Raw genomic sequence first — 16,291 nt, 5'->3', positions numbered from 1 at the left:
AGATGCAGAGAACTTTTTCCCAGCTCCATGTTTCAAAACCATGCACTGGGAACACTGCAGTGAGTCATCATTAGGTCTGAGGGACATCCATGTGCAGATGGACCATTCTTCATAAAAGGCCACGTGACATGGAACTCGTTATCACATCTCTCCATTCCACAGGGTAAATATTTTAACTCTCTTGACTGGAGTACAACTGACATAAAAACCAACTACTACAATGTACACATGAGTATAATCAATGATGGTAATTTACACTGACACCCCATTACCACGAGGGCCAGGGTGATAGATTTACTGCAATTAAAAGAAGAAGTGTACAGTGATTTTTTTCCTCTGCTGAAGGTTTGTGGTAGCTGTAACTTATAGTACTGTAGTACAAAACACACATAATTTACTTTTTAGTTCTACCTATTAGACACTCATGATTCTCCACAGTAATTTGTTGTTATTACTGGATATTGAAAATTATTTTTGGACCAGTAAATACAAATAAAAGAAATAAAGATTTACATTTCTAACAGAACCCTGAGAAACTTGAACTTTAATTATAAATGCCACCCAGAAGTCAAAATAGATGCAGCCAGCATAACAAACAGGAATTTACTATTTCTAACCAAGTGTTTGTGTTTACCACATATAAAAGTTTCAATAAGACCAAATAACATACTTGACAGCAAGTCTGTAGTTTTCCAAATCTTTCTTCAACCTCATGTTCTCAAGTTCCAGCTGCTGGTTGTGGGTATACACAGTTGGAACCAATCCAGCATCATTGACTGTGAACACACCTCTCTCGATGAGTTCATACCTATTAGAAGAGAAACAGATATTTTATTCCATATTCCCCTTTTCTCACTTCACTGATGTCTCCCTTCTCATGCTACCATTTACCTAAACTAGCATCACAAGGATATTTATCATCTCAAGGCATTTACCTTCTATGTTCACTAACAATTCACAACAGTATTATCCCTCCACACTGTTCTGTTTTACTGCTTTCCATCCTAAAACGTGTATTGTTCGTAATTGTCAAGACATAACACGGTACTTAAAAGTAAACAAGTGTTCTCTTCCTTCCTTTCTTTTAAATAGTTTAAATAAAAGACAAGCAAATATTCTTTTTCAAAGAACATTTGTATATATTCAGTCCTTTTTATGTCACGTGCTCAAAGACATGCAAGATTTTTTTTGGACTCAAATAAGCAGCAGATAGCTCAGAATCCATGAACATGGAATACAGAGCTCATCTAGGGAAATTCCCTCATTCCTTCCTGTTTACTTATTTTTCCTCTCCTTATTTAATTATATTCACCAATATTTACCTATTTTACCAGCCCCTGAGAGAACATGATTCCATCATGTAGAAGCCTGAAATCTGCTTAGTTAAACACATGTACAGACCACCTTGGATTTTGAGAAGAGATTCTGGTGCTGCCTGCAATGCTGGGTGGCAACCTCAGAATCTCTGTAGTCCCAGCAATGAAACCTCCTCATTCAGTCTCCTGTTTTAGGTCTATCCATCTTATGGTCATACATGGGTAAAATCTAATAACACTGTGCAGACAGAGGTGTGAGGCCTCAGCCATGACAGCAGCTCATCACAGGCTGGATGGAGCTGTCACCCACCTAAATCAGACAAACACTGTAACCCCACAAGCACCTTCCCTGCTGGGAACTCAATACAGGGAGCAATATGGACATTATTTGCCTTTACAGGTGCAAAATATATTCAATCTGTGCATTATTTTGTTTCCAAGTGATAAGGAAGTAGGAAAAGAACAGCAGTAAAGAGAAATAAAAGTTATATTAAATGCTGTCTCCCACACCTGGACAGCAGCAGCTGAAGACAATGAGCACAGTATTCCTTGATCATAATCATGCCACAGAAACAAAATGCATTTCTAGAATAAGGGACTCTTACTTGAAAAGTAACCTTTACTTAACAACTTAAGGGGATATTACTAATTCTGTTCCAGTGACTTCCTCCAGTCAGCTACTTATCTGCATTCTGTGGATATTTCTAGGAATGCTCATCCCTACAAATTAAGCTGCCACATTCACCACCAGTAGATCAAAAGTGTTTGAAAGATTAAACTGCACATGTCCAAAGTACAATCCATTCTATCATCACTTCATTTTTAATGTAAATTAGAGTAGGAATAGGCTTTAATACTAAGAAAGACTCTTGGTTGGGGTTTTTGTCCAAATAAACATTGACTGCTGCACAGGTACAATTCCTACCAGAAATCTTGCACCTGAGGGCACCTCTGATGGCAGAAGATCACAACTCTACACACTCCTTACCTGGCCACTGAATGCCCTAACTACACTTCATGAGAACCATCACATTTCTGCACGAGGACTCAGCCATGGGTAACTGCTGAAGGTGGGCTCCAGCAGAGCTCAGGGCTCTGAGAGCCAATCTCATGAAACACCATTAATAGCAATAAACTCACCATGCCCTTGGCAGCACCACTGAAACTGAACCCTTTGTGCACGCAGCAGAAATGGAAAACCACACAACAAACTGCATTGTGAAACCTCACTGTCTTTCATCAACCTGCTCCTGTGCAACTTACAGAGCTCCTCCACACTGAGCCAACTGCCAACCAGCTCCTGTTCTCACTTCTTTCCATTGCATGTGGGAATTAAATTCGTTTTATGCTCACACAGGTATTGCACTCAGCTTTTCACAACTACTGAGTTATTATTCTTGAATTGCTGTTTGGAATTAACCAATAATCTGGAAACCAAGGAACAGATGGCAAACTATGATTATGTGATCAAAGCCCAGTGCAGACTGACTAGAAATATGCTATTACTGTACACATTGCATTGTAGCTCTCAGAAACTTGAGTGCAAAGGAATCAGGATGGAGAGGCCCTGTGATAACCTGATATATAACTCAGGATAACCTTTTACCAAGGGATAACTCACCCAAAGATGCTTTCAGGGATCAAAATCTCAAGTTTTAGTTTTTACAAGACCTTCCCACTGAAAATTATCATCCAAATAGATGACAAGCAACAGTTTCAACAGAAGGCTAAGAAATGAGCACAGTAAAACTAAAGCATTTATTTAATGGAAAATTAGGTATTCCAAAAATTATTTAAGTTCATTAAATTATAACTGGAAGAAAGAAGGTTTATGTGCAAAACAACTTACATAAGTAAAGAAAAAAAAACCTACAAGTGTGATAAAAGTATTCATTACTTCATAGAAAAATAGTGGGTTTGGTTTAAAATGAAACACAATCAAATCACACTTTAAACAGCTGGATAGAATAACAGAATGTTTTCCCAAACTCCAAAATAAATACATATAATTTGGTCCAATTTAAGTGACCTTTAGATCTCAGACAGACAATAATTTCAAAGCAAGCCTTTTGATAATTTTTCTCTACATTAATTAATTTCTCATTTTAAATTCCATTAGTACTTGATCACCACAGCATGAGAGAGAGAGTCATCCCAATACATAATGAGGAGCCCGAGTACACTGATCTGCTCTCACTTTCATTAATATTGTAAATTATCTATTTCAAACCAACATGAAACATTTTGAAATAAGGTACTAATGCAGAAAGTCTCTATACAGCAAGATTAGACACTGACATGCTGCACTCATTTGTAAAGCTACTGAAATTAAAAATATTACTTATAGAGAAAAATATATGTTCAGCTAAGGATTTACAAGGCCTGCTAAGAACTGCACTTACTTTGTCATAAAACAATTTGAATTTTGCCACTGATATAAATTCAGACTAAGTGCTCCAAAGAAAGTCATAGCTTTACAAAAAGGTCACTATTTATATCTGTCCAGTATTAATTATATTTTAGAATAAAAACTGTTGAACTTCAAACTTAATGCAATTCATATAAGGTCTTTTGTTGGAAAAGAATACAGAACTATGGTGCTCCTCCTCCAAGGAATCATTTAAGTCCATTGTTATGCCATCAAAAAGCAGATCATCATTAACTCCAAAGGCAATGCCTGATTGGTGAGCTCCACACAAGTAAGACCAGAGCCTTGCAAATGACAGCAACAATTCCCCATCAGAGAATATTTCTAAGAAAATTTAAATTTTCAGGGCTTTTGTAGGGGAAAAAAATGTTCCAAAGTTTTGCTAATTTTCAAATTACACAATTTCAAAAGACCTTATTAAAAAAATACACCTCTGAACTTCTGTTTCAAGACTGACTACAAGGTAATTCAAAGAGAGGTGTTTCCACTTTTCAGAATTTGTCCAAGGTAACCTGCAGATTCAGAGAGACCTTGTAACTCAGAGTACTTCAGCAGGACTTTGGCAAGTGTCATCCTTTGCTCTGAAAGAATTCTGCTCTCCTCTCAAGCTTTGCAGAATTCCTTGCACATCATTTTTGATCAATATTAAAAACATACATCCTCTGGGAATCCATACATGAAGAAAGTGGTGCATTTAGACAAAGCTGCATGTTTAAAGTTCTGCAGAAACAACAGATAAAATCCCTGCAAATCCATCTAGAAAGCCTGGAAAAAGAAGACAGCAACAGCTCAAGAGTTCACCCTTCTGAGTACTAAATGAATTAAATTTTAAAAAGAAGAAACCCAAAGCAACCATATGTATTAACTGATGTACCAAAAATTATCAAGTAATAAATATTATTATTCTACTTAAAACAGAAGCTATGATGAATGCACAAAGCCACCCAAAAATAAAGTTGCAAATACTCCAGCATAACATAAATTACTCAATTAGTAAAGCAGGAAAATACCCAAACCACCTGATTCCTCAGCACTGCTGAAGTGCAACAACACTCATTTCCCATTGGACTCATTTGATGCCATGATAATTTCTGCATTGTAACCAGTTTTAGGGTTTTTTGGTAGACAGTGGAGAGCAGAATAGACTTGAAAAAACAGAATTGAATTCATCTTTTCTACAGGACATGGCTTAAAGTACTCAGATGAGTTGTATCCTGAAAAGGACTATTTCTCTTCCCTGTTCACAAGGGACAACTTCAGGCTTATAAGTATCTGAGTTTGGTGAAATGCATTCCTTCCAGGGTACCTGTTCAGGAGTTCAGCTTTCCTGAAAGTCTGGACTTAAATCAGGAGTTTGCATCCTCATTCTCACTATGAACATATTTATTTGTTAAAACACTACATCTTTAAAATGGACTTAGGAGAGTTTTCTGAAAATATATCCTGAAACACTGAAAACATTTGAATCCTGAGCATCTAATTCCCAAAGTAGCATGGTCCCTTAAATTATAATACCATTCAGTTTGGAAGCAGTCAAGGGTTCTGGACATCCCCAGTCTGACCAGGAAGTTGCAGAAGAAGTCATCCATTGCTTCAGGTATGTCAGCCACTGATTTCTCAGCAGTCAGAACTGATTGCGAAGTCTGAAATTAAATTTTATAACTGTTATTAAACTTCCAAGAGAAATGTAATTATCATAATTTCTATTTCTGAAGTCAGCTAAAGTCACAGATCTACTGGAGTACAGCTAAATGCTTCCCTTGTCTTTACTGATCAGATGTGCAATCACCAATCCTTCTAACGTCAAGGTTTGTGAAAGGTTAGAATGAAAACTCAAACCCCACCTTGCTTAAGCAGGTATTCTGAACCTGACATAATGTGGTAGGGATTTCAAAGTATAACTGATGATCTGCCACCTGCCAGAGACAACATGTTAGCTGTCATACTCCTGCACTCCTCAGCAACCTTCACAACTACAGGTGAAAAAATCAGTACTTACCTACAGAAAATGTGGAAGTCCAAGGTGGCAGTAAAATGGTTTATACTCTTGTAATGGAGAGACAGAAAAAACTGCATCTACATCACTAGACCTCTTAGGAATAAGTCTTAAAGATCAGCTCTCCCTCTTCCCTCAACCTCCCTCTGAATGCTGAAGCAGCTGCCAGACAGCATTGCTGCCAGTGTTGGCACAGCACAGATGGTGCTCCGAGGCCTCACGTGCAGCTCCTCCAGTGCCACCCAGACAGGCAGCCCCACAGACGGGCAGCTCGTGGGGCAGGCACAGTTGCCAAAAGCAGAATCAAAACTAAGCAGAGCAATCCTACTACAGAGATTAAAAAAAAATGCCTTTCACAGCTCTGTTTTGCAAGGCAAACCTTTCCCTTCACCCAACCCCGTCAGCACACTCGGCACACAGCTTGGTATTTCACTCTCCTAGAGAATGCAAGGTATGAACTGTGGCATGAAACAAGGTATGAACTGTGGCATGAAACAAGGTATGAACTGTGGCATGAAAGAAGGGAAAATGGAACCCAGTCCACAAAACACATTTAAAGATGATGAGATGAGAGAGACTGCCACAACTCAGCAGCCAGGGAGCTCCTATGTCAAATGGATCACAGTGACCTGACACACCTCAAGGGGAGTGAGGGTCTCTGCATTTGGGAGCTCCACACGGGCACAAAGCCACAGTGGATCTACTCAACACAGTTACTGGGACAAGTTACTGCACGTGCCTCTCAGGGAGAGGCTATAAAAATACAACAAAACTGAAAAAATTCAGTGAGAGATTTATCAAGACATGCTAAAGGGTAAGACTGCAAATCATTTCCTCTACCCATTTAAAAAAAGGATCCATAGACCAGGGGTGTCTGATAACATCATTCATTTATGGCTTATTCATGCCTTTAGTGGGAGCTGCATCACCATGACTGCATAAATTACCTGGAGATAAAGGCATTTCTCTTGATAAAATAAAAACACTGTAAAAATCTCAGAGCATTTTGTGTAATACATAAAATGTTGTCTTCAACTCCAGCAGCCTACCTAATATAAACAGAAGGGACTGTGCATGTACAACTGAGGCCATTAACAGCACATTATGACTGAAACAATATGCCAAATGCAATGTAATATTTAGCATATTTCCATTACTAGAGCTCCAGTACATCAGACAGATCTGTTTTCTAAATGTGGTAATACAAGAACCAGAGAGTACATGGGCAGACATGCAGCTGCATCCCTTGGCTTGTTTCTTTTCTCTCTGTATTCCAAGTGAGGCAAATGTTGCTTGTAGTTTTCCAAGCACATCCACAAAGCTGGTCTTTGGAAAGGGTGACACAGCTTGATTCCCTTAATAAATGGAAATATGATAGGAATTCATTCCCTCCATGCAGAACAGAATTAATTAGCAAGATACCAGCACTAGAAGCATCTCAGGAACCAAAGCTCGAGCAGGGAACAGAGGGCAAATGAATGCAGTGCAACAGGCACAGTATCAGAACAGGCCCTCTGGAAACCAGCACTAAATTACCAGGTCTTCTACAGACTTTGAGAGTGATATTAGGCCACCCACTTGCTTCATTTAATTGTAGCCATGGATGACTAGCAATAGAATGGCATAACAGTAGTTTTTGTACATGTTTACCTATTTGAAAATGAGGAAAATACACTCAACTAACATGGTGCAAACAGACACCCTATAGTAGCTCTATGGACAAAATCATCTCAGTAAAGATTCTGATCATGAACTGACAATAAACTAAATATTTGCTTTCTTAAATACTGGTTAAATATTTCTTTGCTTTAATTAAAATATTGAAAAATTTGGGAGTGTAAGGACTTTAAATATGGCCAGTAAAATAAATTAGTTGCAAAGAGTTATGGCCAGTAAAATAAATATGGGCAGTAAAATAAATTAGGTGCAAAGAGGTTACCCTTAGGAACTTCCACAATACACATAAGAATTTCCATTCACTGAAGAAATACGAATGGCAAATAAATTAATAATTTCTCTGGAAAATGCAATAAGATGTTCCTGAAAAGCTTACTGAATTTAAAATTAAAAGGCAATTCAAAGACTTTCAAACAAATTAAAAATAAAACACACATAAAATGAACATACGGGAGCATCAATGTTACTTCAGATTATTATCTAAGATATTAAAAAGACAAAAGATCCTGGAATGGAAGTCTAAGAGCATTGAAGAAAGTTTTACAAATGGCTTTCCTCTGTGTGTGTGGCTCTACAGAAGTTCTGTATCCTTTTCCTGGGGTCCATATCAGCTGAATATTTTCTTTCATGTAAGTCAGGTCAGGAGTTACAGAATATTCTGAGTTAAAGGGACTCACAAGGATCATTGAGTCCATATCCAAAATACTTCTTGCTTGTGCTTAGAAACAGTGTATGTTACTTTAAATTGCCTCAAAAAGAGAAAATGAGGGAAAAAAAAGAGTTGTGTTCAAGAAGGACAAGTGCTGACCAGCACAGGAAGAGCAGGCAGAGTCACTGCTCTCCCACGTGTGGTGCCCAGCACAGTCGTGTTCTGAGGCAGCTGCCACTGCACCAGACCAGAGGGAAATGATATTTAGAGATTAGAGCTCCAGAGCACAAGTGCTGTGGGGAGAGGCTGAGGGAGCTGGGGGTGTTTAGACTGGAGAAGAGGAGGCTCAGAAGTGACCTCAGCACTGTCTGGAACTCCCTGAAGGGAAGTTCTGGCCAGGTGGGGGTTGGTCTCTTCTCCCAGGCACTCAGCAACAGGACAAGGGGGCACGATGGGCTCAAGCTCTGCCAGGGGAAATTGAAGTTGGAGAGCAGAAAGAAATTCTTTGCAGAGAGAGTGCTCAGGCATTGGAATGGGCTGCCCAGAGAGGGGGTGGATTCACCATCCCTGGAGGTTTTTCAGCTGAGCTTGGCCGTGGCATTGAGTGCCATGATCTGGTAAAGGGACTGGAGTTGGCCCAAGGGTTGGACCTGATGATCTCGGGGGTCTTTTCCAACCCAATCCACTCTATGATTCTGTTCTATCATTACCCTCACATCCCTCATGTGATCCAAATAAAAACATGAACTAACTGCTAAAGGAGGCTCACCAAACTCCTTAGAGACCCAGAGGTTCCCCACACACATGCAGAGACCCAGAAAGAAAGAAAACATGTCTCCTGCAGAAACACAGCTTTAATTCCTAGACACCAGTTTTATTCTTGCTGAAGGTGAAAAGCACCATCCCATCTCTTACTTGCTTTGCTTGCTTTTCTTCATTTAAGTAAGCAGTGCTAATTACCTTGGAAGGAAGTTTGAAAATAAGGATTTTTCTTATATTTTCCCTGTTATACTTGACCTTTTTATAGAGTGTACAAGAAACTGCAGTTACTCAATTTAGAAACTGGATATTTTTAGTATCGGCAGTTGGAAACTGTCAAATATTAAATATTATTGGATGGTCACTTGATCTGTGCCTTCTCTACATAATTCCTTGAATAAAGACATGCATCTATCATTGAGATGCAATCTTTAATACAGGATTACACATTCAAGTTAATATGAACAGAAAATATACACAATCACTTGAACCATGAGAGAAGCTATTCCAGGATGTGGTTCCTACATGATTTAACCTATTTTAGCCAAAATCACAAGCTCATAACTGAAGGAGTGTACTGTGTTTATTTATCCTTTGAAGAAGGCAGCCTCCTGCTGTGCCTCTTAGCTCAGAGTCTGGATGTTGATTTAATATTGGTTCACAGAAGACAGGGCTTCTAACTCAGGTCACCCAAAGCATTTGCTGCAGCACTTGGTTTTTCCAGTGAACTGATATCAAACTAGTCACTGAGCCTCACAAAATGTACAGTAAATCATTATGAAAGCTGTCAAGGAACTAGCAAGTGTATTAGAACATTCTTCTATTCATGTCTTTCTGTCCAAAGGCTGAAAATATTATTTCAGTTTCAAGATTATGGAAAAAATGAGGCCTCCAAATAACAAGTCAAGCAGCAAGAAAACAGACAGCTATTAGCATAAACTCAACCCCAAAGGCAGTTATGAGTCTGAGCACACACCTTCTTCAGAGGTTTGCAGAAGAGGTAACAGTTTCCTCACTTTGATTAAAGGCAGTGCACACAAACAGACTGGTTTCTACCACAGCAAACCAAGGAAGAGGCAAAAGATTATTTAAATATAGCACTGTCAAAAGATCAATAGGTTAAAAATATTTTCCCTTTTTTCACTTTCTCCTTCAGTGGTAACACACAGTAAAACAATCCTAACCTCAGTTATCCCTAAGGAAGATGAATTTCCACCACCACTGAGCATGTTCAGTCTCAAACCCTTCTGCCACCTTCCAGTCTTTTTTAGGCACATTCAGTTTCAATCAGCATAAAGATCTGGTGGTGCCCCTTTCCATGCAAAGTTTGATCTCAAACACAAAACTCATCTGTTGACATGCACTGGTGCAGAAGAAAATGCATGTTTCCCCTTCATTTTGATATAAAGAATCATTCACATCAATTGATCTTTGCCCTATTAATCATTTAGTTTTGCAAAACAAAGACTATGACTGTACCTTTCTGATGAGGCTACAGCACAGTGGTGATATCAGAAACTCAGCAGGGAAAAGCATTTTTCTGTCAGATTGTTATAAGCAAGAACATCCAGGAAAACAGTATTTTAAAAAATGCAATACAAAAATCCCATTGTGCAACTCTAAACTATTACATGACTGCTTGAAATCAAACTGTAAATGTAAGGAATGTCAAAAACTAATGGGGTGAAATGATTTATGATTAATATTTTGACTTAAGTGTAACAGTCCATTCTTTATTTTCAATATATGAATAATCTCTTCTAGCAAAGTATTCAGGTACCACCTTTTGTGGGTCTAAGCACATGCAGTTCCTTTCCTGTGCCAAGGAACACTGTCATTCAGTCTAGTCAGGTGAACAACAAACCCTGAAATAATGATGCATTGTAATAAATATATTTTAAATACTCTATATTGCAATATTGCATTGCTTATGGAACATAAAATGAACAGAAACTAAAGGAAGATGAAACCCAGGAAACTGAAGTTGTCTTTTCCACTGTGGCATATCTTTACTCCTAAAAACTTATTAGAAAATAAACATTCTTTCCTACACAGATAATTAATATAAATTATGGTGTGTAAATTTCAAGCACTAATGCAAACTGAATTAAAAACTCTGAGAATGTTTAGAAAGTTCTTACTAAAATTTGGGCATCTTCAGCCTGCTCTTGAATAGCCTGCAAAGCCTTGGACAGATCCTCATCCTCCTCCTGAAGACTAAAATCATCATCTGCAGAAACCTGAAGGAAATTATGTAAAGTTGGGTGTCAACATATTCTATACATCTCTCTTTCACAATACAACTGTCCACATGCCCAGTGCAACTGCTGAAAATAATCCCCCTCTTGTTAAAACTTTGTCATATTTAAATAGAGCTTTTATTGCTAAAATATTCATTATAAATAAACAGAACCATTCAAATAGAAACACCTGGATCTTTAAAAAAATTGTTTAATGTTCAAACAAAAGTATTACATAACAAATCAATGACCACTAAATCTTCCCTTGAAAAATAAGTACATGCCTCCCATCACCACATGTAAAAGGAGACCCATGTCATTGTTCCTAGGGTGTTTGTATGACTGATGAAGTAAAACAAAGGAATGATACATGAATACTAAACATATCAGAACATTATCAATTTATAAGTTACCTCTTCATACTGATAATCCTCTTTATAGTCATCTGTTATGGTAATGTCTGCAGGTTTTGTTAAGTCTGAAACAGCTGATGCATGTGATGAGCTCCAGCTCAGAAAAAAGCATCATAAACCAACCCCCTATAAATCTGTTATCACCACCTGCACCCTTGTTCTTTTTGACAAAAGACTTTCAACTTCCAAGCCTTCTTTCCAGCTTGAGGTGAACAAGCCCAGCTCCAGTGAAAACTGTGTGCAAAGACACAGAATTTAGATTTAAGTTTTTGTTGCAAGTTTGAACATCATTAAAATTTGACTCATCAGGTCTCCCCAAGTCCAAAGCCAAGCACTGTTCCAATTAAAACAGCAGCTCAATTATGCTCAGAGCCAGTCATCAGTTTTGAGAGGGGTCCTACTGCACTGGGACATCCACAGGCTTTATGTTTGTGCTTCTCAGCATAACTAACTTCATGCTCTTAGAAATCAGCATTTTTAGCAAATTCAGATGTACCAGTTCGACCATGAACACTTGAGACCAAGTGCTGAACACCAAAGGATCATTCACCACAGCTGATACAAAAGCTTTAACAATCACAACACACCTACAGTGAACTTTCAAATGTAAAACTTCATTTGGAAATTATCTGCAGTTCCTCCAAATGCTTTAAATTTTTCATAAAAAATAACTACATATAGTCTGAAACGAAACCCAAATAAACATCTTTTCATCCTCCAGCCTCACAGTCCCTGAAAATATAATTAAATGTTTTTAGCAAGATGCTGTTGACAGTTTCCCTGGGAAATCAGTTAGCCTACAAATGACCCATGTAAACAAACAAGGAATTAACTTCCAAAGAAAAGAAAAGCTGGCAATTCAGTACTTAACATTCAGAGAATGGGGGGAGAAAAAAGAAAGAAAAAAAAGATCTTCCAATTTTGCACCAAGTTGCTCAAATCTGAATTATTCTCCTCCTAAAATGGCCTTTTGCTGCAGTTCTCACACCCTGCAGTTGTCACACTTCAGTATGTATGTAAAGGTATAAAATACATGTCAAAGTATCAGCAGCACTGAGGATCCTCACACCACAACATCAGAAAACTATCAGTTCAGTTGTGTCCATCTGGAAGGCAAACACCTGAAGATCATGATCCCTTGATAAATAAAAAACTTTCAAACACTGTAATTTTTTCGTGAATTTTCTACTGACCTGACTGTCCTTGCAATCCACTGTGATCTAAACTAATGTCACTGCAAACACTGTACACAGACTAAAATATTAGTTAAAAAATCCAGAGGGGCTTTCTCTCTTTTTTTTTTCCTAACAGCCAGGTGCACCATAAACCAGAGGAATTAACTGTTACAACTACTCTATTTCCCAATCTAAACACATGTCCAGAGCAGTCCTTTTTTAAGCACACCACACTGAAAACAGATGTGCAGTTTCACTAAGGTAGAAACTGAGGCACATGCTAGAAAAGAACAGTTCCTTTTTTTTAAAATTGTCTTTATATTGGCTTACAACTTAATTAGGTAGGAAAAACAAATGTACAGTAGGGTCTAACACTTAACCATGATTGTTCAGGCTCTAAAACACAGCTTGGAAAATCTTTTTGATTTGCAGCTCACAACTAGAACAGAGAACAGGTGCAGCTTATCTGGCACAAGTAGAGTTTGGATCACCTGAACAAAAATTTACACATTTAAAAGCCATAAACTCCCAAGATAATTTGCTACAACTCAAATGCAGTAAGAATTGGGATGAGTTTGCTCTAAAAGCTACAGCACACAAAGCTGTGTCTGGGTTATTGTATCACAGCCCTTATAAATCGGTCATCCTCAGTACCAACCACACCCAGGCAGTGACACTGTGGCTGCCACCTGGCAACAAAGGATCACCTTTTCCAGGAGCACATTAATACACCCATTGAGTCAGTAACAAATCCTGTCACTCCTCCATAGTTATTCCACATTTACTGATCAACAAGAGAGGTGACAAGAGCCTTTCTCGCCAGGATTTCACCCTTGCTGAGGCTGCCCCGTAGCAGCGGTGGATGCGCTTTCCTGCTTTTCCAAAGGGCACTCAGGGATCCCGACCTTGGGAAAGCAAACACCGGGTTACAGCGAGCGAGACTCCCCTGCCCCTGCAGGGACAAACCCCAAACCCAGAGTATTCATCGCATCATTAACGGTGGAAAGACCCCCAAGACCGTCCGGTCCAGCTGTTCACCTACAACCACATCCCTATTCCCACTAAACCGTGTCCTCAAGCGCCAGTTCCACAGGGGTTTTCCAGCACTTCCAGGGGTGGTGACTCCACCACCTCTCGGGGCAGCCGCTGCCGGGGCTTGTCAACCGCTTCCAAGAGGAAATTTTCCCTACTATCCAAAGTAAACCTCACCGGCACAGCTTGCCTGCTCTGCTGTCCCTATTCCCTGGCGCAGAGCCCACCCCCGGCCCCTCTGAGTGTCCCCCGAGCCTCCTGAGTGTCACCCGAGCTTCCTGAGTATCCCCCGAGCCTCCTCTCTCCATGCTGAGCCCCCTCGGCCGCTCCGGACTGTCCCCTGAGCCTCCTCTCTCCAGGCTGAGCCCCCTCGGCCGCTCCGGACTGTCCCCCGAGCCTCCTCTCTCCAGGCTGAGCCCCCTCGGCCGCTCCGGACTGTCCCCCGAGCCTCCTCTCTCCAGGCTGAGCCCCCTCGGCCCCTCCGGAGTGTCCCCCGAGCCTCCTCTCTCCAGGCTGAGCCCCCTCGGCCCCTGCTCAGCGCCTCTGCCTTTCTCTGCGCGCACACACACACAAACCCTGAGCAGTTTCCAGGGTCAACAATCCACAAGAAGAACCATCAAGGCGGTGGCATTTTGGTGCCCCCTGCCCTGCCCTTACACGTCCCGGGCCCCGCCCGACCCTCCCGCAGCCGCCGGGGCCGCCCCGCCGGAGGGGTGGGTGGCTGAGGAGACGGACCCCGGGGAGGGAAGGGGAGCGGCCCCACAGCCGAGGGAGGATGAGGAGGGAACAGGGGAGCGGCCCCACAGCCCAGGGAGGATGAGGAGGGAACAGGGGAGCGGCCCCGCAGCCCAGGGAGGATGAGGAGGGAACAGGGGAGCGGCCCCACAGCCCAGGGAAGGATGAGGAGGGATGAGGGGAGCGGCCCCACAGCCCAGGGAGGATGAGGAGGGAACAGGGGAGCGGCCCCGCAGCCCAGGGAGGATGAGGAGGGAACAGGGGAGCGGCCCCGCAGCCCAGGGGAGGATGAGGAGGGATGAGGGGAGCGGCCCCACAGCCCAGGGAGGATGAGGAGGGAACAGGGGAGCGGCCCCACAGCCCACGGGGGATGAGGAGGGAACAGGGGAGCGGCCCCACAACCCAGGGAGGATGAGGAGGGAACAGGGGAGCGGCCCCACAGCCCAGGGCAGGATGAGGAGGGATGAGGGGAGCGGCCCCACAGCCCAGGGAGGATGAGGAGGGAACAGGGGAGCGGCTCCGCAGCCCAGGGGGGATGAGGAGGGAACAGGGGAGCGGCCCCACAGCCCAGGGAGGATGAGGAGGGAACAGGGGAGCGGCTCCACAGCCCAGGGCAGGATGAGGAGGGATGAGGGGAGCGGCCCCGCAGCCCAGGGAGGATGAGGAGGGATGAGGGGAGCGGCCCCACAGCCCAGGGAGGATGAGGAGGGAACAGGGGAGCGGCCCCACAGCCCAGGGAGGATGAGGAGGGAACAGGGGAGCGGCCCCACAGCCCAGGGGAGGATGAGGAGGGATGAGGGGAGCGGCCCGACAGCCCAGGGGAGGATGAGGAGGGATGAGGGGAGCGGCCCCGCAGCCCAGGGAAAGATGAGGGATGAGGGGAGCGGCCCCACAGCCCAGGGAGGATGAGGAGGGAACAGGGGAGCGGCCCCGCAGCCCACGGGGGATGAGGAGGGAACAGGGGAGCGGCCCCGCAGCCCACGGGGGATGAGGAGGGATGAGGGGAGCGGCCCGACAGCCCAGGGAGGATGAGGAGGGAACAGGGGAGCGGCCCCACAGCCCAGGGAAGGATGAGGAGGGATGAGGGGAGCGGCCCCGCAGCCCAGGGAAGGATGAGGAGGGAACAGGGGAGCGGCCCCGCAGCCCAGGGCAGGATGAGGAGGGAGAGGGAAGGAAGGAGGATACTCTGCAGGCAGAACGCCGCCTCAGAGCCGGCCGCGCCCTCCGCCATGGCCGCGGCGTTGCCCGGGGCGACCTCTCGCGAGGAGCGCGGCGGGAACGGACCGCGGCTTAATTCGCTTCACTTGATTTTAACTCGGTTTATTCGGCTTTAATTCGGCGCTTTTAACCCGAGGCGAAGCTCCCTGCGGTGGCACCGGCGTGAGGAGCCCCCGGAGCTGTCCAGGCCCTGCCCTGGGGCCGCAAACACGCACTGCCCTTCCCAAAAGGATGGGAAAACAGCAGGAGGTGAGCGGGAAACTGCTCCGGAATCCCAGGAAAGGGCTGAGTCCCCCTTTGGAAACATCATCCGGGCAGCTGGAACAGGCGTTTCACCTGAGCTCAGTCCTGCTGTGAGAAATAACACGGCCTTACTACAAACAAGATTAGTTGAGTTAGAATAGGATCTCTTTCCTTTATTTAGGGTTTCTTTTTATATTGCTGTGATTATATAGGAAATTTATAGACGCCCTGCGAAGGTTGTCGAGCACCAGGTGCTGTCAGGACATGGCACCGAGGGAGGGCCTTTTACCACGGGAGAGGGAAAATACCAAGTACTTAAAATAAACATGCAGAGGCCTCTGTGCACAAAGGCCTCTTTGGTACGTGGTGGTCTCTGAATAAAGGAGACCCTTCATCCAGTGTGGGGGATT

General features: G+C 42.9%; 1 protein-coding gene across 2 annotated transcripts in view; it reads right to left on the bottom strand.

Annotated features, from left to right (window-relative positions):
• The window catches only part of SPAG16 (sperm associated antigen 16), a 425,449-nt gene extending 409,793 nt beyond the window's left edge, over positions 1-15,656 (bottom strand). For both annotated transcript variants that reach the window (XM_071562395.1, XM_071562396.1), the window contains exons 1-5: positions 15,606-15,656; positions 11,479-11,525; positions 10,967-11,065; positions 5,260-5,387; positions 671-808 (exon numbers count right to left, since the gene is read on the bottom strand). In XM_071562395.1, the coding sequence (XP_071418496.1) occupies positions 671-808; positions 5,260-5,387; positions 10,967-11,065; positions 11,479-11,525; positions 15,606-15,651 (458 nt within the window). In that variant the 5' untranslated portion in view covers positions 15,652-15,656. The remainder of the gene's footprint in view (positions 1-670; positions 809-5,259; positions 5,388-10,966; positions 11,066-11,478; positions 11,526-15,605) is intronic.
• Between the last annotated feature and the right edge of the window lie 635 nt (positions 15,657-16,291).

The sequence above is a fragment of the Pithys albifrons genome, chromosome 8 (genome assembly GCF_047495875.1).
Source record: "Pithys albifrons albifrons isolate INPA30051 chromosome 8, PitAlb_v1, whole genome shotgun sequence".
Classification (NCBI taxonomy): Eukaryota; Metazoa; Chordata; class Aves; order Passeriformes; family Thamnophilidae; genus Pithys; species Pithys albifrons.
Note: the sequence above shows the minus strand (reverse complement) of the source record. Positions and strands in the feature narration are given on the sequence as shown.